Here is a 22,249-nt window from a genome sequence, read left to right on the forward strand (position 1 = left end):
GCAAGGATCTCAATCAGATTTGACGGAGAAATTAAAACCTTTACAGACAAGCAAAAGCTAAGAGAATTCAGCAGCACCAAACCAGCTTTACAACAAATGCTAAAGGAACTTCTCTAGGCAGGAAACACAAGAGAAGGAAAAGACCTACAATAACAAACCCAAAACAATTAAGAAAATGGTAACAGGAACATACATATTGATAATTACCTTAAATGTAAATGGAATAAATGCTCCAACCAAAAGACATAGACTGGCTGAATGGATACAAAAACAAGACCCATATATATGCTGTCTACAAGACACCCACTTCAGACCTAGGGACACATACAGACTGAAAGTGAAGGGATGGAAAAAGATATTCTATGCAAATGGAAATCAAAAGAAAGCTGGAGAAACAATTCTCATATCAGACAAAATAGACCTTAAAATAAAGACTATTACAAGAGACAAAGAAGGACACTACATAATGATCAAGGGATCAATCCAAGAAGAAGATATAACAATTGTAAATATTTATGCACCCAACATAAGAGCACCTCAATACATAAGGCAAATGCTAACAGCCATTAAAGGGGATATTGACAGTAACTCAATCATAGTAGGGGACTTTAAGACCCCACTTTCACCAATGGACAGATCATCCAAAATGAAAATAAATAAGGAAACACAAGCTTTAAATGATACATTAAACAGGATGGACTTAATCGATATTTATAGGACATTCCACCCAAAAACAACAGAATACACTTTCTTCTCAAGTGCTTATGGAACGTTCTTCAGGATACATCATATCTTGGGTCACAAATCAAGCCTTGGTAAATTTAAGAAAATGGAAATCGTATCAAGTATCTTTTCCGACCACAACGCTATGACACTAGATATCAATTACAGGAAAAAATCTGTAATAAATACAAACTCATGGAGGCTAAACAATACAGTACTAAATAACCAAGAGATCACTGAATAAATCAAAGAGGAAATCAAAAAATACCTAGAAACAAATGACAATGAAAACATGACGACCCAAAACCTATGGGATGCAGCAAAAGCAGTTCTAAGAGGGAAGTTTATAGCAATACAATCCTACCTCAAGAAACAAGAAACATCTCACATAAACAACCTAACCTTACACCTAAAGCAATTAGAGAAAGAAGAACAAAAAACCCCAAAGTTAACAGAAGAAAAGAAATCATAAAGATCAGATCAGAAATAAATGAAAAAGATATGAAGGAAACAATAGCAAAGATCAATAAAACTAAAAGCTGGTTCTTTGAGAAGATAAACAAAATTGATAAACCATTAGCCAGACTCATCAAGATAAAAAGGAAAAAGACTCAAATCAACAGAATTAGAAATGAAAAAGGAGAGGTAACAACTGACACTGCAGAAATACAAAGGATTATGAGATTATTACAAGCAACTATATGCCAATAAAATGGACAACTTGGAAGAAATGGACAAATTCTTAGAAAAGCACAACCTCCCGAGACTGAACCAGGAAGAAATAGAAAATATAAACAGACCAATCACAAGCACTGAAATTGAAACTGTGATTAAAAATCTTCCAACAGGACTTCCCTGGTGGCGCAGTGGTTGAGAATCTGCCTGCCAATGCAGGGGACACGGGTTAGAGCCCTGGTCCAGGAAGATCCCACATGCCGCGGAGCAACTAAGCCCGCGAGCCACAACTACTGAGCCCGCGTGCTGCAACTACTGAAGCCAGCATCCTAGAGCCTGTGCTCTGCAACCAGAGAAGCCACCACAGTGAGAAGCCCTCGCACCACAACAAAGAGTAGCCCCCACTCGCCGCAATTAGAGAAAGCCCGTGGGCAGAAATGAAGGCCCAACACAGCCAAAAATAAATAAATAAAACAAATAAATTTATTTAAAAAAAAAAATCTTCCCACAAACAAAAGCCCAGGACCAGATGGATTCACAGGCGAATTCTATCAAACATTTAGAGAAGAGCTAACACCTATCCTTCTCAAACTCTTCCAAAATATAGTAGAGGGAGGAACACTCCCAAACTCATTCTACGAGGCCACCATCACCCTGATACCAAAACCAGACAAAGATGTCACAAAAAAAGAAAACTACAGGCCAATATCACTGATGAACATAGATGCAAAAATTCTCAGCAAAACACTAGCAAACAGAATCCAACAGCACATTAAAAGGATCATAGAGCATGATCAAGTGGGGTTTATCCCAGGAATGCAAGAATTCTTCAATATACGCAAATCAATGAATGTGATACACCATATTAACAAATTGAAGGAGAAAAACCATACGATCATCTCAATAGATGCAGAAAAAACTTTTGACAAAATTCAACACCCATTTATGATAAAAACTCTCCAGAAAGTAGGCATAGTGGGAACTTACCTCAACATAATAAAGGCCATATATGACAAACCCACAGACAACATCGTTCTCAATGGTGAAAAACTGAAACCATTTCCACTAAGATCAGGAACAAGACAAGGTTGCCAACTCTCACCACTATTATTCAACATAGTTTTGGAAGTTTTAGCCACAGCAATCAGAGAAGAAAAAGAAATAAAAAGAAGCCAAATCAGAAAAGAAGAAGTATAGCTGTCACTGTTTGCAAATAACATGACACTATACATAGAGAATCCCAAAGATGCTACCAGAAAACTACTAGAGCTAATCAACGAATTTGGTAAAGTAGCAGGACATAAAATTACTGCACAGAATTCTCTTGCATTCCTATACACTAATGATGAAAAATTTGAAAGAGAAATTAAGGAAACACTCCCATTTACCGTTGCAACAAAAAGAACAAAATACCTAGGAATAAACCTACCTAAGGAGACAAAAGACCTGTATGCAGAAAACTATAAGACACTGATGAAAGAAATTAAAACTGATACAAACAGATGGAGAGATATACCATGCTCTTGGATTGGAAGAATCAACACTGTGAAAATGACTCTACTACCCAAAGCCATCTACAGATTCAGTGCAATCCCTATCAAACTACCAATGGCATTTTTCACAGAATTAGAACAAAAAATTTCACAATTTGTATGGAAACATAAAAGACCTGAACAGCCAAAGCAATCTTGAGACAGCAAAACAGAGCTGGAGGAATCAGGCTCCCTGACTTCAGACTGTACTACAAAGCTACAGTAATCAAGAGAGTATGGTACTGGCACAAAAACAGAAATATAGATCAATGGAACAGGATAGAAAGCCCAAAGATAAACCCACACACATATGGTCACCTTATCTTTGATAAAGGAGGCAAGAATATACAATGGAGAAAGAAAAGACAGCCTCTTCAATAAGTGGTGCTGGGAAAACTGGACAGCTACATGCAGAAGAATGAAATTGGAACACTCCCTAACACCATACACGAAAATAAACTCAAAATGGATTAAAGACCTAAATGTGAGGCCAGACACCATAAAACTCTTAGAGGAAAACATAGGCAGAACACTCTATGACATACATCACAGCAAGATCCTTTTTGACCCACCTCCTAGAGAAATGGAAATGAAAACAAAAATAAACAAATGGGACCTAATGAAACTTAAAAGCTTTTGCACAGCAAAGGAAACCATAAACAAGACGAAAAGCCAACCCTCAGAATGCGAGAAAAGATTTGCAAACAAAGCAACTGACAAAGGATTAATCTCCAAAATATACAGGCAGCTCATGCAGCTCAATATCAAAGAAACAAACAACCCAATCCAAAAATGGGCAGAAGACCTAAATAGACATTTCTCCAAAGAAGATATACAGATTGCCAACAAACACATGAAAGCATGTTCAACATCACTAATCATTAGAGAAATGCAAATCAAAACTACAATGAGGTATCACCTCACACCGGCCAGAATGGCCATCATCAAAAAATCTACAAACAATAAATGCTGGAGAGGGTGTGGAGAAAAGGGAACCCTCTTGCCCTGTTGGTGGGAATGTAAATTGATACAGCCACTATGGAGAACAGTATGGAGGTTCCTTAAAAAACTAAAAATAGAACTACCATATGACCCAGCAATCCCACTACTGGGCATATACCCTGTGAAAACCATAATTCAAAAAGAGTCATGTACCACAATGTTCATTGCAGCTCTATTTACAATAGCCAGGACATGGAAGCAACCTAAGTGTCCATCCACAGATGAATGGATAAAGAAGATGTGGTATATATATACAATGGAATATTACTCAGCCATAAAAAGAAACGAAATTATTTGTAGTGAGGTGGATGGACCTAGAGACTGTCATACAGAGTGAAGTAAGTCAGAAAGAGAAAAACAAATACCGTATGCTAACACATATATATGGAATCTAAAAAAGAAAAAATTGTTCTGAAGAACCTAGGGGCAGGATAGGAATAAAGATGCAGATGTAGAGAATGGACTTGAGGACATGGAAGGGGGAAGGGTAAGCTGGGACAAAGTGAAAGAGTGGCATGGACATATATACACTACCAAACATGAAATAGATAGCTAGTGGGAAGCAGCCGCATAGCACAGGGAGATCAGCTCGGTGCTTTGTGTCCACCTAGAGGGGTGGGATAGGGAGGGTGAGGGAGACGCAAGAGGGAGGAGATATGGGGATATATGTTTATGTATAGCTGATGCACTTCGTTATAGAGTAGAAACTAACACACCATTGTAAAGCAATTATACTCCAATAAAGATGTTAAAAAAGAAGTGGGAGGTAAGAGAGCGGAAGAGGTCTGCAATGGTTTCCTGCTTGGGTTACTGGCTGGAGCCAATTATGGAAGAAAAAAAGATGAGTTCAGTTTTGGACACGTCGAGTGTGAGATCTTTATAATGTTAACTGGATAGATGGGGAGTTCAGAAGAGAGATTTTGGCTAGAGAATCATCAGTACTACTGGGAGTGGAGAGCCTTAGTAACACAAGTGAGCCTTACTCTACCAGGCGGACTTCCTGCTTGGATGCATGTAAACTATTTTTAGCCACCATGTAGTTGGTTTCACAGCTGGGGAGGCTGAGTGGAAATGGAAGCAGAATAATTCAACAGTGTAAGAGAGAGATATGGAAGCCTGGACCAGGGTGATATAGGAGGGGCCTTAAAAATTCAAACTTTTCATTCAGCACTCTTCCCAATGGGGCACTGGGATATTACGATTTATAAGAAATATGTATTTGGTCATTCAGTTGGCCAAAATATATTTCTCATATGTATCTGGTCTTCATCCACAGTTCCTAGCTCTCCCAAAACCCTCGGAATTTCCTAAGTGTTAAGAGTGACAAAGATATGTTCTGCTATGTTCATGAGGTACTTTTGGAAAGTGCCTAAGGATGGAGGTTAGTTGCCTGTGGAGCCAATCATGTGATTAGAGGTTTAGCACTTTCAGTCCCAGCCCCTGACCTCCAGGGAAGGGGGGAGGGGCTGGAAGTTGAATCTATCACCAATGGCCAATGATTCAATCAATCATGACTATGCTATGAATCCTCCATAAAAACCCAAAAGGATGGGATTTGGGAAGCTTCCAGGGTGATGAACACGTGGAGGTGCTGGGAGAGTGGTGTGTCTGCAGAGGCCATGGAAGCCCCACACCCTTTCCCCACGCCTTGCTCTATGTATCTCTTCCCTCTGGCTGTTGCTGAGTTATATTATATCCTTTTATAATAAACCTGTAATCTAGTAAGTAAAATGTTTCCACGAGTTCTGTGAACCACTGCAGCAAATTATCGGGGCCCAAGGAGGGGGTCGCGGGGACCTCTGATTTATAGCCAGGCAGTCAGAAGTACAGGTAATGACCTGAGCTTGCAACTGGCATCTGAAGTGGGAGGGGGTGGGGTGCAGCCGGGAGTGGTTTTGTAACACTGAACCCTTAACCTGTGGGATCTGACACTGTCTCTGGGTAGATGGTCAGAATAGAGTTGAACTGTAGGACATTCACCTGGTGTCCCAAGAATTATTTGTTGGTATCAGGATCCCCACCGGTCCCCACCATACAATTTAAGCACCGACTCACATTGCCCAGTATTCTCATTCATGCACCTATGTTACAGGCAAACTGAATGTGCCTTCAAACATGCTTGAGCTTTTCTGCTTATTAAACCACATGTTGTTTCCAAGGCCTAGAATAATCATTAAATTTGGAATAACATAGCCTTGCAGTCAGACTGATTAGGGTTCAAACACCAGCTCTGCCCACTGCTTTAAGGGGGCTGGGTTTCTCACTCTCCAATAAGCCTCAGTTTCTTCATCTGTAAAAGAGGCATAATAGTACCCGTCTCTTAGGACTGCAATGAGGCTGCAAGATAACAATTCATATGATGCATTTAGAATACTACCTAGCACATGGTAACTGCTCTACCAGTGACTCAATGGTAGCAATTAACATAATAATACTGGTATACTAGAAAAAAGCATAAAATTTCTTTTGTATCAAAAGATCTATGTTTCCTCTCCAGAGCCACTACTTATTATACTGTGTGATTAGCTTTCTTTTTCTCTCTTGTACAATAGGGATAAAACAGTATCTAACTCATAGAGTTATTGTGAGGATCCAATGTTTTCTAAAGTACTTTGTAGACTAAAAGCATTCTACCAATACTAGTTATAATAATAATAATAAATACTGTCTCCTGGATGAATAAGTGATTATAGTGACACAATCTCCAAAGCATCTTTACAAAATTTAATAAGTGCACTTTCTCATCCAGCACAGAAAATATTTATTAAGTAACTTACAGCACACAAGTAAATGCCATGCTAAGCAAATGAAAGACATTTAGGAGCTGTCAAGTAAAGGACAGACTATTGCATAATCATAAATGGTAGCTATTTTAGTTACTGCTTTCATCTTACCGTATGCGCAGCACTTTTGTCTTCAAAGCCTTTTGGAAAAAAGACACTTTTGAATTGGTTCACATCTGCTTTATTCTCGTCAAAGTTGATGCTGAACTGCTGAAGATATCTCCCATAGCACTGTAAAAGGGCCAATTTATATTCCTGAAATAAAAAGAGGACTTGATGACGTTTTCAAAATATCATTTTGCTTATCATTATTAAAATTAGGTAATATTCATATTATTATAATAGTGTCAATGTTGATTATTACTATTACTGCTATTACTATCACCATGACACCATTATCACTACTATTTCCAAACACAAACTTAACAGACATTGTGCTTGGCAATGCATGTGCATTATTTCATTTAATTCTCCTCACAACAAGCCAATTGTGAGATGAGACCATCATGACCTCAAAGATGGGAATATTCACCAGGGCACTGTGTGTGGTAATAACCTGGATATACTCAAAAACCAAAGGTTTAACCTCAACAGATCATGGTAACCCACAAACTCAGTGAGAGAGGTAGAGGAGTTGTATAACCAGCCCTGCTTCTCTGATACCTCCTAAGCTCCAAAAAAGAAAGAAAGAGTAGGAAAGGGCAGAAAGGGAGGGACAAAAGGGGGAAGGAGGGAGAAAAGAAGGGAGGGAGAAAAAAGAAAAAAGGAAGGAAGGAAAGAAAGAAGGGAGAAGAGAAAAATGCAGGGGATGAGCTGGCTGATCTGTCGACAGTCTCTGAAGTTATATCAGGACGAATCAAAAAAGTCTGCTCTGCTATGATTCTTGTTAGTTCTAATTCATGCTTATGTTCCAATTACAAAGTCAGATGCCTCATTTCTGAAGCCCACGGGGCACAGTTGACCTGGAGAGTTTCAGGGCGGTGGATGTGAGCAGGGTTTTACATATGACTCAGCTGCAACCCTTTCTCTGCTTCCTCCCCTGCAACTGTGTTTCCAGGAAAAGCAGCTGCCCTGGGTGTGAACTGCCTATTGGGTGACCTCGCCCCTCAGGAGGCACCACAGTCAAACGCTGTTTCGTTTCTATTTCTATTGACTTGTTACTTGCTCACTAATTAATTCTGAATCTTTTCGCTCTAACTTGATTCACATAATGAATTCAAATCTAGGTTCAAAACAGGAGTGGTCCAACAAGATGAGTTCTACTGTAACTAAAATAAAAATAGATTCTAGAAACCAAAGTAACCACTCAAGTTTGTTTCCAGGATTACAAATACCTTTACCAGCCCACTTTCCCATCACTGAAAAGTAGTTAAAACCTTTTCTTTGTTCCTCTAAGTAAATTTGTAAATATCCTACCTGAAATATTCTGAATCCTTAGCCACTACCCAACATCAACTTGCTTTATCAACCTGTAAAATGCTCCTTCTTCTTCCCTCCACCCACCTGGATACTCCTCAAACCACCCCAAACTGGGCTGTGTATCACAACCTTCTTATTATGTTGAGGAGAAGCATAAAAAGTAGGGGGGCACGCCTCTAATTCTGGTCAAAACTATTATTCCACTTCACATGAATATAGCTTACAAGTTAGATCTCACCTGGGTTTTTTTTCTGTGGTTTTCCAAACTCTGTATGGTCCAATTACATGGCGCTAAGATGATTCTCTAATTTGGGCAGCAGAAAATAGATCTTAGTGCTTCCTTATGAAAGTTCCTCCACATCTTAGCCTCTATTTGGTAACTTTCCCTCCCAGACCAAAAAGATTCAAGTCCAGAAAACAGAAATGGAGGAGGGAAATGAAGCTGAGAAACTGTAGATTGAGAAGACTTGAAACTGTCCCCACGGAGTTAACAGAGGCTCATGACAAATAGAAATTCGTACGCTTGTCTTACAGAACAGATAAGGGAACGGCTTGGTAAAACCCCTTTGCTTGTGAACTACCTTCACTGATTAAGCCCGCTTTAGTTTTGTTTTGTTTTGTTTTTTCCTCTTTCTTTTTTCTCTCTTAAATTGCATAACTTCCCAGCTTCACGCAGCTCAGCTGTCTCACAGGAACTTGCAGTCAGCTCTTGCCCACGGCGAGCCGGCTGGGGCTGGTTGGGACCACCGACCCTAAAACTGGGCCTGCGCAGGTGTCCCTTGAATGGCCTTTTGACGTCAGAGGCTGGAAAACTCCGCCCCCCGGTCCTGCTAAACGCCTCCATTTTGATACACAGAAGCACGTAGCCCAGATGCACCTGCGCGGAACACCGACTACCTCACCTTTTTCCCTGCCTCCAGTCATCTTTCCACGTGCCTAAAACCACTCTGATTATATCTCGTAAATATCCCAACGCCCTCGCCTTAGGGGAGGCGGATCTGAGACTCGTTCTTCACTTGGCTGCCTTGTGAATAAACTCTTTCTCTGCTGCAAACCTCAGCGGCTCAGCATTTGGCTCTCTCTGCATGGGGAAAATGGACCTGGCTCGGTAACAGACTGAATACTGCCGGTGTCTGGCGTAAAATTACTTTGTATAAAATAACTCTTGGTCCAAGGATCCCACGTGTGCCAAAGACTCATATTTAATTTGGAATAATTTGGGCCTGTGCCAGAGCTTAGGGGGAAAATTCACGTTTTCGTTCACTGAAAACCCAGCCATGGTGTGGTCTTATCGAACTAAGTCCGTGAGTCCACAGCAATCCAATACCTCCGCATTGATACAGAACTAGAAAAAGGGCACAAACTCGGTTGGAATACAACACTGAGCAAGAAACAGGGTATGTATGGAATGACCGCTGTAATTACTGATACATACAGCAAAATGTAAAGAAGGAGCTGAAAGTCATTAAAACAAGGCACCTGGAAGAAAGCAACATAGCAGCAAGGCCAGGAGCTATGAGAGTTGTCTGCTGGGCAAGGCCAGCCATGTGAAAAACAACAGGAAGTGGTGTCTGGGCTCCTTTGTATAAGGTAGGAACATGATGACTCAGCATTTCCTGTCGGGCGCCTACCACACCCTCTGTTAACTAGGGGCTGTGCTTATGCTCCGCCAACCGCCTTTCTGTTCAGGAATCTCTCTCTCACCTCTGGAGAATCCCAACCACAAAATTTTAAAGTGAACACTTTTTTGGTTACTGTGCCTCATTAAAATTTTTATGTATTCCCTTATATTTTTCTAAGAAAAAAAATCAAATCATGTAAAATAGGAATGGTATCAAATCAAAAAGATAATTAGCCAAATGAGTTCATTTGGGCTCTTTTTACTCCGGAGGTACTTACTTTCATTTCACAAAGTCTATCTCCAACCTTCAGAAGCTTTTCGTTGTAATAGGCAGCTGGCAGCCGGGGGGCGTATTTGGTCCAGATATTAAACAAAGAGGTGGCACTGTAAAAATCATAAAGTAAAATGATATCCTCAGAGTCAGCAGGAAACCTAAATTAGCAAGCAATCCTTAAAAACTGACCTTGTGCTCTTTGTAAGTATTCAGGTGGGGTTTTTTATAAATTTATTTATTTTTGGCACGTTGGGTCTTGCTTTGCACAGGCTTTCTCTAGTTGCGGCGAGTGTGGGGGCTGCTCTTCGTTGTGGTGCGTGGGCTTCTCATTGCAGTGGCTTCCCGTTGCGGAGCAGGGGCTCTAGGCACCCGGGCTTCAATAGTTGTGGCACGTGGGCTTCAGTAGTTGTGGCTCGGGGGCTCTAGAGTGCAGGCTCAGTAGTTGTGGCGCACAGGCTTAGTTGCTCCGCGGCATGCGGATCTTCCCAGACCAGGGCTTGAACCCGTGTACCCTGCATTAGCAGGCGGATTCTTAACCACTGTGCCACCAGGGAAGTCCATGCTCTTTTTAATGTGCTTATTGTTAATGTCTAATTATTGATAAACGTAATTATGGTTAAAAGTATTGTTTCCTTTATACCAAGCACTGATAGTTCTTTATATGCATTTTTAATGATTTTTTTAAATTTTACTATTTTTTATTGGGGTATAGTTGATTTATAATATTATATAAGTTTTAGATGTACAATATAGTGATTCACAATTTTTAAAGGCTATACGCCATTTATAGTTATTATCAAATATTGACTATATTTCCTGTGCTGTACAATATATCCTTGTAGCTTATTTATTTTATACATAGTAGTTTGTACCTCTTAATCCCCTACCTCCATCTTTCCCCTCCCCGCTTCTAGAACAAACCACTAGTTTGTTCTCTATGTCTGGGAGTCCGTTTCTTTTTTGTTATATTCACTAGTTTGTTGTATTTTTTAGATTCCACATATAAGTGATATTATGCAGTATTTGTCTTTCTCTGTCTGACTTCTTTCACCTAGCATAATGCCCTCCAAGTCTATCCATGTTGTTGCAAATGGCAAGATTTTATTCTTTGTTATGGCTGAGTAATATTCCATTGTGCGCACACGCGCATGTGTGTGTGTGTGTATCACATCTTCTTTATCCATTCAACTGTTGAAAGACACAGGTTGTTTCCATATCTTAGCTATTATAAATACTGCTGCTATGAACATTAGGCCTATACTCTTTGTATGCATTTTTTTAAATTGACTTTATTTTTTAGAGTAGTTCTAAGTCCACAGAAAAACTAAGCAGAAAGTACAGAGACTCCCTGTATACCCCCGTCTGCCGCACAGGCACGGCCTCCTCCATTATCAACATCACCCTCCAAAGTGGTACATTTGTTAACAATTAATGAACCTACACTGACACATCATTATCACCCAGTGTCCATAGTTTACATTAGTGTTTATCCTTGGTGTTGTCCATTCTATGGGTTTGGACAAATGTATAATGACATGTGTCCACCATTGTATCATACAGAGTAGTTTCACTGCCCTAAAAATCGCCTGTGCTCTGCCTGTTCATCACTCCCTCCCCACTAACCCCAGGCAACCATTGAACTTTTTACTCTCTCCATGGTTTTGCCTTTTTCAAAATGTCATATAGTTGGAATCATATAGTATGTAGCATTTTCAGATTGGCTTCTTTCACTTAGTAATCTGCATGTAAGATTCACCCATGTTTTTTCCATGGCTTGATAGCTCATTTCCTTTAGCATTGAATAATATTCCATTGTCTGTATATACCACAGTTTTATCAGTTTACTTACTGAGAGACATCTTGTTTGCATCCAAGTCTTAGCAATTTGAATAAAGCTGCTATTAACATCCATGTGCAGATTTTCATATGGACATAAGTTTTCAACTCCATTGGGTAAATACCAAGGATCACAACTGCTGGATTATATGGTAGGAGTGTGTTTTTGTAAGAAAACATCAAGCTGTCTTGAAAAGTGGCTGTACCTCTTTGCATTTCCACCAGCAGTGAATGAGAATTTCCCTGTTGACCCACATCCTTGTCAGCATTTGGTGTTGTCATTGTTCTGGATTTTGGTCATTCTAATAGGTGTGTAGTGGTATCTTGTTGTTTTAACTTGCATCTTCTTGATAACATATGATTTAGAGCATCTTTTCATATATTTATTTGCCATTTGTATATCTTCCTTGGGTAGATGTCTGTTAAGGTTTTTGGCTCGTTTTTTAAATCAGGTTGTTTGTTTTCCTAATGCTGAGTTTCTAGAGTTCTATGTATATTTTGGATAGTAGTCCTATCAGATATGTCTTTTTGCAAGTATTTTCTCCCAGTCTGTGGCTTGGCTTTCATTCACTTGACAGTGTCTTTCACAGGGCAGAAAATTTTAATTTTAATGAAGTCCAGTTTATCAATTCTTTCTTTCATGGATCATGCCTTTGGTGTTGTATCTTAAAAGTCATTGCCAAACCCACGGTCATCTAGATTTCTCCTACATTATCTTCTAGGAGTTTTACAGCATTGCATTTTACATTTAGGTTTGTGATCCATTTTGAGTTAATTTTGGGAAGGGTGTATAAGTCTGTGTCTAGATTCAATTTTTCACATGTGAATGTCCAGTTGTTCCAGCACCATTGTTAAAAAGACTGTCTTTGCTCCATTGTATTGCCATTACTCCTTTGTGAAAGACCAGTTGACTATATTTATGTCAGTCTGGGCTCTTTATTCTGTGCCTTTGATCTATTTGTCCATTCTTTTGCCATACCACGCTGTCTTGGTTAGTGTAGCTTTATAGTAAGTCTTGAAGTCAGGTAGTGTCAGTCCTCCAACTTTGTTCTTCTTCAACATTGTTTTGCCTATTCTGGGTCTTTTGCGAACATGAATATTTTTCATTTCATTTTCACAACAACTGAGATGGGTAATATCAGTATCCCAAATATACAGTTGATGAAACTGAGGCAGGGTGCATCTGTGCTCGTAGCCTTCCAGTCTACGAGGCTACGTCTACTGAGGCAGGGTGCATCTGTGCTTGTAGCCAGTATATTACTGGGCCTTCCAGTCCTCTGGAATATTAACTCCCTGAGGGCAAGGACCTCATGTATATTATTCATTGCCCAGCCCCCAAGAGTAGTGAATATCTAGTATATGTCAGTACTCAATACATACTTGTTGAAAGAATGAATGAATGAATGAATGAATAAATGACTAGGGAAAAGAATTCCTTGTTCTTATTTTTTTTTGCTTTTCTATAGAGAGTTCCAGAGTTCAAATACCCAGTCAGTTTAGGGCTATGCTTCCTACGTGGTTTCCTTTTTTTTTTTTTTTTTTTTAGCAGATATTCATTTTTAATTGTTATTTATTTATTTTTGGCTGTGTTGGGTCTTCGTTTCTGTGCGAGGGCTTTCTCCAGTTGCGGCAGGTGGGGGCCACTCTTCATCGCAGTGCGTGGGCCTCTCACTATCGTGGCCTCTCTTGTTGCGGAGCACAGGCTCCAGACGCGCAGGCTCAGTAGTTGCGGCTCACAGGCCTAGTTGCTCCGCAGCATGTGGGATCTTCCCAGACCAGGGCTCGAACCCGTGTCCCCTGCATTGGCAGGCAGATTCTCAGCCACTGCGCCACCAGGGAAGCCCCCTTACATGGTTTCTGATCAGAATTCAAAGGGTAGTAGATCACTGCCTGTTTTGTTCACTCATTTAGTTAATATTTACTCCTTCCCCCCTCTCGGAAATTATTAATGCTTCTAGGAAAAATCCAAATTTCTCTTAGCAGTCGTCCAATCCTATCTCATAAATTTCTAGATAAGAATGGTGTTATGGACTGAATGTGTGCATCCCCTCAAAATTCATATGTTGAAGCCCTAATCCACAGTGTAGCTGTATTTGGAGAGGGAGACTCTAAGGAAGTAATTAAGGTTAAATGAGGTCATAAGGGTGGGGCCCTGGTCCGCTGGGATTAATCCATTCTAAAAAGAGACACCAGAGAGCTTGTTCTCTCTCTCTCTCTCTACCTGCCCTGTCTCTGTCTCTCTGTGCTTGCACAGAGGAAAGGCTATATGAGAACAAAGTGGACATCTGCAAGCCAGGAAGAGAGCTCTCACCAGAAACTGATCCTGCCAGACCGTTGTCTGGGACTTTTAGCCTCCAGAACTGTGAGAAAACAAATTTCTGTTGCTTAAGCCACCCAGTCTATGGTATTTTGTTATGGCAGCCCAAACTGACTAATTAGTAATTACTAGTTAGTAATTAGTAGCCCAAGCTGACTAATACAGACAGGAAGCTAAACTTAAGGACTGAAGATGGTTCTAGTATCAATATTTACCATGTACACGTTGGAGCAACCTCAACAAAAACATGTCAATTAATTCATTCAGGTAATTAAATGATAATGACTGAGTGACAAGGGAAGAGGGGGTACAGGGTATTCCCACGTTCATGGACTGATTAATAATATTTAGGCATAGGAAAATATATACATGTACCATGTAGTAAATAACCATGCCAAATAAAAAGTGTGGCAAATACAGCCCATAGAAGTTTAAAAAGGTAAATGTGTTTTGCTTTGTTTGTTTGTTTGTTTTACCCTTTTCACATTCATTTGCTGCTTCATAAAATGCTATAGTATTAGAATAAATATAATGAATCCAAGAAATTCACCAAATCTTGATAGAATTCTTAAATTATGTAGATGAAAGAGTTAATTCTTCCAAACCTTACAGATGAGATAATGATGAGTAGGTTTGTTACTCAGAAAAGAAAAATACCAGCTTCGTTAAATCAATCAAGGTTATATAATAAGAGAATTTTTTTTTTAAGTGTACCATAAGTTCAAGTTAAGACTGCTCATTGGGAATGGCTTACATAGTAATTAAATAAGGAAAATATAATACATACTATGTAATGTACATCATTTAAGAAAAGAATGTTAATATATTTTGGTTTGCTATTTGATTATAGCTGCTGTTGGATACTTAGAATTTTCCAAAACAAAAATCATAACTGTATAAACAGAATATCAAAATTTTATGTGCTTATAACAAAAGCATACCTTTAAAATATATCACACTCTAAATTTCAGGACATTGCTGATATGATCAAAATCTATATTTTAGATAAAACGAATTTTTATGCTTACAGAAGTTCCTATAGTTATAAAAAGAAACAATTTTTGATTTTAAAAAATAACCATCTGTCAAATATGTTATAAAAGCAACTCCAACCTCCTGTACTCCTAACTGGTCTCCACATTGCCATCATTGCCCCATTTGGACAAAGTCACCAAAATATTTTAAAACAAAAATCACATAAGGTTAATTCTTTGCCAAAAACTAGGCAATGGTCTCCCGTTGCATTTGGAATAAATGCAGACTCTATAAATAGCCTCTAAAACCTTCCACAGCCCTACCTACTCCTCTAATCTCATCTCATACCACTACGCCCACACTCTCCACACTGTGCTAGACAGGCCTCTGTCCATTCCTCCAAAGGCCCCCGACTCTTTCCTGCCAAGATCGTCCCACATGCTTGTTCCCTCTGTTTATCCTCTCTCCTTGCTGGTTGACTGCCAGGCGCGGGCTTTCTCTAGTTGTGGCGAGCAGGGGCTACTCTTCGTTGCGGTGCGAGGGCTTCTCATTGAGGTGGCTTCTCTTGTTGCGGAGCACGGGCTCTAGGCGCTCGGGCTTCAGCAGTTGTGGCACACGGGCTCAGCAGTTGTGGCTCGTGGGCTCTAGAGCACAGGCTCAGTAGTTGTGGCGCACGGGCTTAGTTGCTCCGTGGCATGTGGGATCTTCCTGGACCAGGGCTCGAACCCGTGTCCCCTGCATTGGCAGGCAGATTCTTAACCACTGCGCCACCAGGGAAGCCCTACTGCCAGGCATTCTTCTAATCTCAGCTTAATGTCACCTCCCTCACCATTCCTTTGAAGGCAGGTCTCCGCTGTGTTGCCGTTAAGCCTATGCTCAAGTGTTATCTACTCCAACCACCTTATTGAAAATTGCAACCTCCTGTCTCCCACTCCATAACCCTTCCTCTCTTTTTCTCCCTAACATTTATCATTTTCTAGGTCACCATAAAATTACTTCTTTTATATGTTTATTGTCTATTTCCCCCTCTAGAATATAAGCACCAAGAGAGCAGGGATTTTTGTCTGGTTCATTGCTGTATCCCCAGCACTTAGTGCAATACCTGGCACATATAAGCTCTCAGTAGCTTCTTCATAGCCCTTGTTTGTGTGTTGACTTAGTGACTCATTAAAAGCCTATCTCCCTCTCTCTATGAGCACAGATTCCCATATCTATTTTGTTTATCACTGTATAACCCATGACTAGTGCAGGCCCTGGCATATAGTAGGCACTCAATAAAAAATTATTCTGTAAATAAATGGCTAAATATGTGAGAGGTTAGATGGCAAAGGTCCATGTGAATCCTTAATGTTTGTGACTCTCTGTTTAAAGATGGGGCAGACACTGTATTTACCAGTTGACCCAGGTCTACAATTATTGAGAATGCAAGGATAATTCTTGAATTCTTTCAATGCCAAACATTCATTGAATGTTCACTATGTCCCAACCCTCAGGGTAGGTGTTAGAGCAATGAAAAAGAGGCTCATCGTCATCAGGGAGCTTACACATTCTAATCAGGGAGACAGTACACAAGAAAAGAAATAAACACAAGCATAAATTGATGGGTGAACCTGCATTTGATATGAAAGGCCACTCTAAGGAGGTAACAACTGAGCCAAGACCTGAAAGAAGAGAAGGAGCCAGATATTTGAAAAGTTAAGAAAAGAACATTTCAGACAAAGGAGGCATCAAATATCAAGTCCCTGGTGTGAGAAACAGAAGGATCTGTTTCCCTGTAAAGTCCTGAGAGAGACGTGAGGGATGAGCTGAGATGAGAGAGGCAGGCAAGGCCAGAGCCTCAGACCCTGGAAGACACCAGAAGTAGTCTTAATTTTATTCTAAAAGCAAAGGGAAACAAAAGTCTTTAGATAGGGGAGTGGGTGATTTATTTATAAAGGTCAGCCTGACTGCTATGTGAAAGATAGATTTGAGACTCAAGTAGCTGCAGGGAAAATTTGAGATGGTGATGGTTTGAACTGGAATGTTGGTAGTGGAGATGGGAAGATAAACTGCTATCTAAGGCACCAAAACAGAAACATTTTCAATATAAATATATGTAGCTTAGCTACGTAATGTGCTTTCCTTAGTCATTTCTTGGTTCTCATCTTACTTGGCCCATCAGCATGATTTGCCACAGTTGATTGATCATTCCTTCCTTCTTAAAACACTTTCTCTACTTGGCTTCCAGTACACCACACACTTACTGGTTTTCCTCTACCTCTTTAGCCGCTCCTTCTTAGTCTCTGCCAGTTTTTTCTTATCTTCCCAACTTGTCAATGTTGGAGGGTCCCAGGGTTAAGTCCTTGGACTCTCCTCTTCTCCATCTACGCTCACTCCCTTAGCTATTCCATCAAATGTCAAAGCTTAAATATCATCAATATGCTGATGAATCCCAGTGTACTTCTCCTCTGACCTCCAGACTCAAATGTCCAACTACCTACATAATAGCTCTGCCTGGATGGTGAATTACATCTCAACCTTAATATATCTAAAAACTAAACTCTTCATCTCCCTCACTTCTGCCCGAAACCTGTCCTTCCCACAGTCGCAATCCCACCCCAGGACCTTTACACTTGCCATTCTCCCTGTGTGGCTGACTCTTTCTACAGTAATCCTCATCACTTACTACCATAACATCTTCTCATCTTTCTCAAAGGTCACTTTTCCTGACTTTCCCTGACCATGCTCCCTGCCATCCCATTTTAAATTATAACACCCATCTGATATCCTCATCTTCCTCCCTGCTCTAGTTTTCTCCCACTTATCTCCTTGTAAAATAATTTCCTTACATATTTGTTTAGTGGCTGTCTGTAGTCACAAAAATACATGTTCCATGAGGCTATGAATTTGTATATCTTTTAACTTGATGTTTTCCTAGTTCCTGGAATAGAACCTGATATTTAGGAGGTGCTCAATAAATATGTAGTTAAATACATGAATGAATAATAAACATAAGTTAAAACTATTTCTTCATATTAAATACATGGATGAAAAATATAAGATGAAGCTATTGGCTATTCTGGTATTCTTTGCCACTTGTCTACATTTCTAGCTGTTCAGTTTGCAGAGTGTTTTGACTGGGAAAGAAAGATAGTAACACAAACAGGAAAGAACCTTAAAAACAGGTAGTCTGCAGTTCAAGATAATAACATGGTGATAGAATCCAAAAAAAGGCAAACGTGCAAAATGAGTCACAAAATCAAGAAAAAGTCACTGTGATCCTAGTAACAATATAAAAAGGAATAAAGTACAAATGTTCACAGAATGACATACTTCATGGCATCAAGAATTAACTTTTTCATGAACCTGAGCTACCTCAAAGTTATTCCTTTTCCTCCATATACAAAATTGTACCCAGAACATGGAAAGTTGTGAAAACTGTGAGTGAGCCAAAAATTTATTGGCATGGATTAGCAATTAGCAGACACTCAGAAACAGAAATGGTGAGTTATGAAACATTTCTTTGTTGATTTTTATTCTGACCTGAGCAGGAAGCCAAGATACATTTACCAGGAATTAAGGATTGTAATAGCGATGAGTCTCCACTTCTTAAACTTTGTTTATATCTCCAGGGCCCTTTGGCCAGGTTCTGAGTCCGCAACACTGACCCAGCTCCGGGACCACCACCTGCATCCTCAAAAGCATCTCCTCCTTTGGCCCCGGGAGTTGCCCTTCTCCAGACAGCGCCCGCCCCAGAGCCCTGCCTCTGCTTACCAACGCCGGTGGAACTCATGCTTCTGTTCCTCCGTTGTAGCTAAAGCCTTCTTTCTCTTCATAAAGCCTAGCAACTCCTGGATCTCCTTCTCACAGGAGGCCAGGAGTGGGTTTTTAGCGTCCAGCGGCCCATAAAACACTGCGAGGGGCAACAAGTCCTCGCGGCAGGTCGAGCGAGGCAGTGGGTTCAGAGAGCTCGCCTTTGACTCCAGGGGGAACTTCGAGATCGCAGTCGAGGTCGGGGGAGGGGTCGGCGGCGGTCCTGGCGGCGACACAGACGTGGGAGACACGTTGGATGGAGAGGTCGAACAGGTGCCTTGCGCCGCCATGTTGACCAGACCCGGGCTTGACCAAGAGTGTGTGTACACGCGGTTGCCTGGCGACGGTCTCGTGGCAACCAGGCATCCCGCGCGCTCTCGGGAAAACACAGCGGCCCCTGGAGGGCAAAGGAAGAAAAAACCCGGTCCAGAAAGCAATGTTGCCCCTGAGGTGCTTTTGCTCTCTGGCTCATCGCTGTATGAGATGAGAAAGGAGAGAAGGTTCTGGGCAGAGAGCGAATAGGAGTGCCAGAAACTTAGGATCACAAATCCAAACTATACTTTTTCCATTTCGACCACTTAATAATGATGATCATTAATATGTGCCAGGCATTGTTCTGAGCATTTGGAACATAATCTCATTTACTTCATTTAATCATCGTTATAGCTTTACAATTTAGGATATTATTAGTATCTCCATTTCACAGTTTAGGGAGGTTAGTCATTTGACCAAGGTCAGAGTAAACCGTAGGGTCAGGGACCAGGTCTCAGCCTTCTGACTCCAAAGCCTGTGCTCAAAATGAACAGGCTATATTGACCATCCCCCAAGACAAAGCTTAACAGTCGAATTGAAATTAGGGTAATATCTGACAGCAGTTTAAGAATGAAGTGCATGCAGCTGATCCATTCTGGTCCCTCTTTTTGGACCCTGAGGTCTGTAACTGCAGATGATTTTGGTGTCTAGTAGTTACAATTACTCTATGTTTATTCATTTGTATTTCAGCTTTATCCTAATTATCACTATATTCTAAATTCATGAGCATTTTACTCAGCCTTAACCTTTGGACATTAATGTGTACTAATGCTTGAAGTGTTAACTCTCTAAAGACTTTTGCATTTTAAACAGGGATTTTAGGAGACTTTGCTTCTGAAGGGGAAACTATGGCCTCAAGGGAAATATTTGGGAGCAAGGGAAGTTCTTCTTTCCCTGCATTATGGGCAATAGTAAGTTTATTTATATATTTAAAGTATGAGTTTCCAACCAGTACAGAACTTGCTTTCTTTATAAATTATGCAGTGCCAAAAATTATCTAAGAGAAGGATCAGAAATATTTGATGGCTTAGGAAAATAGGTCTTTAACACTGAAAACTGTTACTGATTCTGTCAAACTTAAAAATAAATAAAGACAGTAACCGTAACACCCTGTGAGCCCAATTTCCCATTTAAGATTAAGAAGCTTATTGGACCACAGCCTGATTTCTTTCAGGTCTGACCTAATTTCTTGCAGACTCTGTGGGCCTGTGCTAATTTGTGAGGCTGGCCTAATATGTCATGTGTACTATACTCTAATATTCTTTGAAGGCAAATGATGATGATTTTGCTTTTCAAGGCAGGTAATTATGGCCCAAGAACCTTCCTGGCAAGCAGCGAGGTGCTCTGACACCAGACTGAAAGGAATTCAATTCTCCAATCAGGATGTAGAAATCTTCTTTGATCAAGATTTTATCTTGTCTCTAAGTGAGCAGGAAAAATGTTAAGACTTTAAAGAATTTAGGCCTAAAGAAATAATTTATCCTTGGAGCATTTACAAAAAGTATTAATAGACCTTTTAAAAAAATCAGCTTGGTAAATTCTTTCTCTTCTCATCTTCTCCTTGTTCTTACATAACAGATGTGTCCACTTCAGATCAAAAGCTGGTGTAATTTGCCACTGAGTACTATCTTTTATATTGATGAAAGTGAAGCTGCAGGATAAATGTAAATTAAAGTGGTCAGAGAGGAGGAAAGAAAATAAAAATAAAACAGATAAAGTGGATTTCTCCCCGCTTGATCTGGCTGCTCTCAGAAACAAGCTTTCGTAGTGCAGACACATTTCAAAGTCACTGGTAAAAGAAAATGTGACTAATTAAATTCAAATACTTGAATTATGAAACATTGCGTCTTAGTCATTTCCCTCCTTGCACACACTAAAGTTAACAATGCATAACTTTCAGTAGTTTTTGAAAGCTTGTCTGCATATTTAAAGGGGTGCTATACTCTGAATCATCATTGTGGTAAGATGAATATTTCCATTTTCTTCCGTTTAAATTATATTTAAATCATTTTAAAAAACATTTTCGAGATGTTATCTTTCTTGTAATGAAATGCAGCTATCAGAATATCTTCTCTATTTCCTTGTCACTTTGCTTTATTCTTTTTACTGTAGTGAAAGAATAGAGCTCTGCAACTGTCTGACAGGGCTAAATAATGTAAATAGCTTCCTTATAAATAATGTAAATTGCTGTTTCCTTATAATTAGTGTCTTTGCAGGCTGCAAGGATCCTTTTTGCCCATTCAAGAGTCTTTATCATTTAAAGTTACTGTTAGAGAAAGAATAAATAAAGTTAATACTCTTTCTATTCCTAATTTAGTTGTTAATCATTTGGACTGTCCCAAAAATGTACATTTATATGGTATTTTTTTTAAAAAAAGCACAAAGATCTCCCTTTCCTACCTCACTACCTAATATTTAGACTTTTTTAACTTCATGCTTTTGTTCAGTGAAATACAGCCATTTCTTTTTTTTTTTTTTTCTTTTTTAAGAAGTCTTTACTTTAAAAAATTATTTATTACATATAGGTATGATCATATTAATAGTTTCTGTATTCAATTAGTTTTTTGGTCTTTTTGAAATATTGTTTCCTTTCATTATTTGTTTGGCTTTCTGTGACAAAACACACTCTAATCTTGACCTCCCCGCCTATGATCCATGACCTTGTAAAAATCCCCTGCCTTTGGGTGTTAGCAGGACCTATGACTTCTAACCAGTACAGCCATTTCTTTAGTGTGTCACAAATGCATAGGTGAACCGCACATTCCCTGCAAGAAGCAGATGGCACATACGCAACTAACCCCGAAGAAGGCATGCTGTGAAATATGTTGTGATAAAGATCTTTTAAATGCTGTAAGAACCCCAAAAGAAGAAGCTTGGGATTTGAGAGAGAACAGAGGATTCTAGAGGAGGCGATGTTTTAGCCCTGAACCATAACTGTCCTTCATTAATAGAAAAATCCTTGCAATAGGGATTTGCCTATTTACTGTG

The 22,249-nt window shown here is 39.8% G+C and overlaps 1 protein-coding gene across 2 annotated transcripts in view; it reads right to left on the bottom strand.

Moving 5' to 3' along the window:
* CFAP54 (cilia and flagella associated protein 54) overlaps positions 1 to 19,250 on the bottom strand; it is a 303,497-nt gene extending 284,247 nt beyond the window's left edge. For both annotated transcript variants that reach the window (XM_061204898.1, XM_061204897.1), the window contains exons 1-3: positions 18,911 to 19,250; positions 10,034 to 10,139; positions 6,827 to 6,970 (exon numbers count right to left, since the gene is read on the bottom strand). In XM_061204898.1, coding sequence (XP_061060881.1) covers positions 6,827 to 6,970; positions 10,034 to 10,139; positions 18,911 to 19,239 — 579 coding nt within the window. In that variant the 5' untranslated portion in view covers positions 19,240 to 19,250. The remainder of the gene's footprint in view (positions 1 to 6,826; positions 6,971 to 10,033; positions 10,140 to 18,910) is intronic.
* Positions 19,251 to 22,249: the final 2,999 nt, after the last annotated feature.

This window comes from Eubalaena glacialis, chromosome 11 (assembly GCF_028564815.1).
Source record: "Eubalaena glacialis isolate mEubGla1 chromosome 11, mEubGla1.1.hap2.+ XY, whole genome shotgun sequence".
NCBI lineage: Eukaryota > Metazoa > Chordata > Mammalia > Artiodactyla > Balaenidae > Eubalaena > Eubalaena glacialis.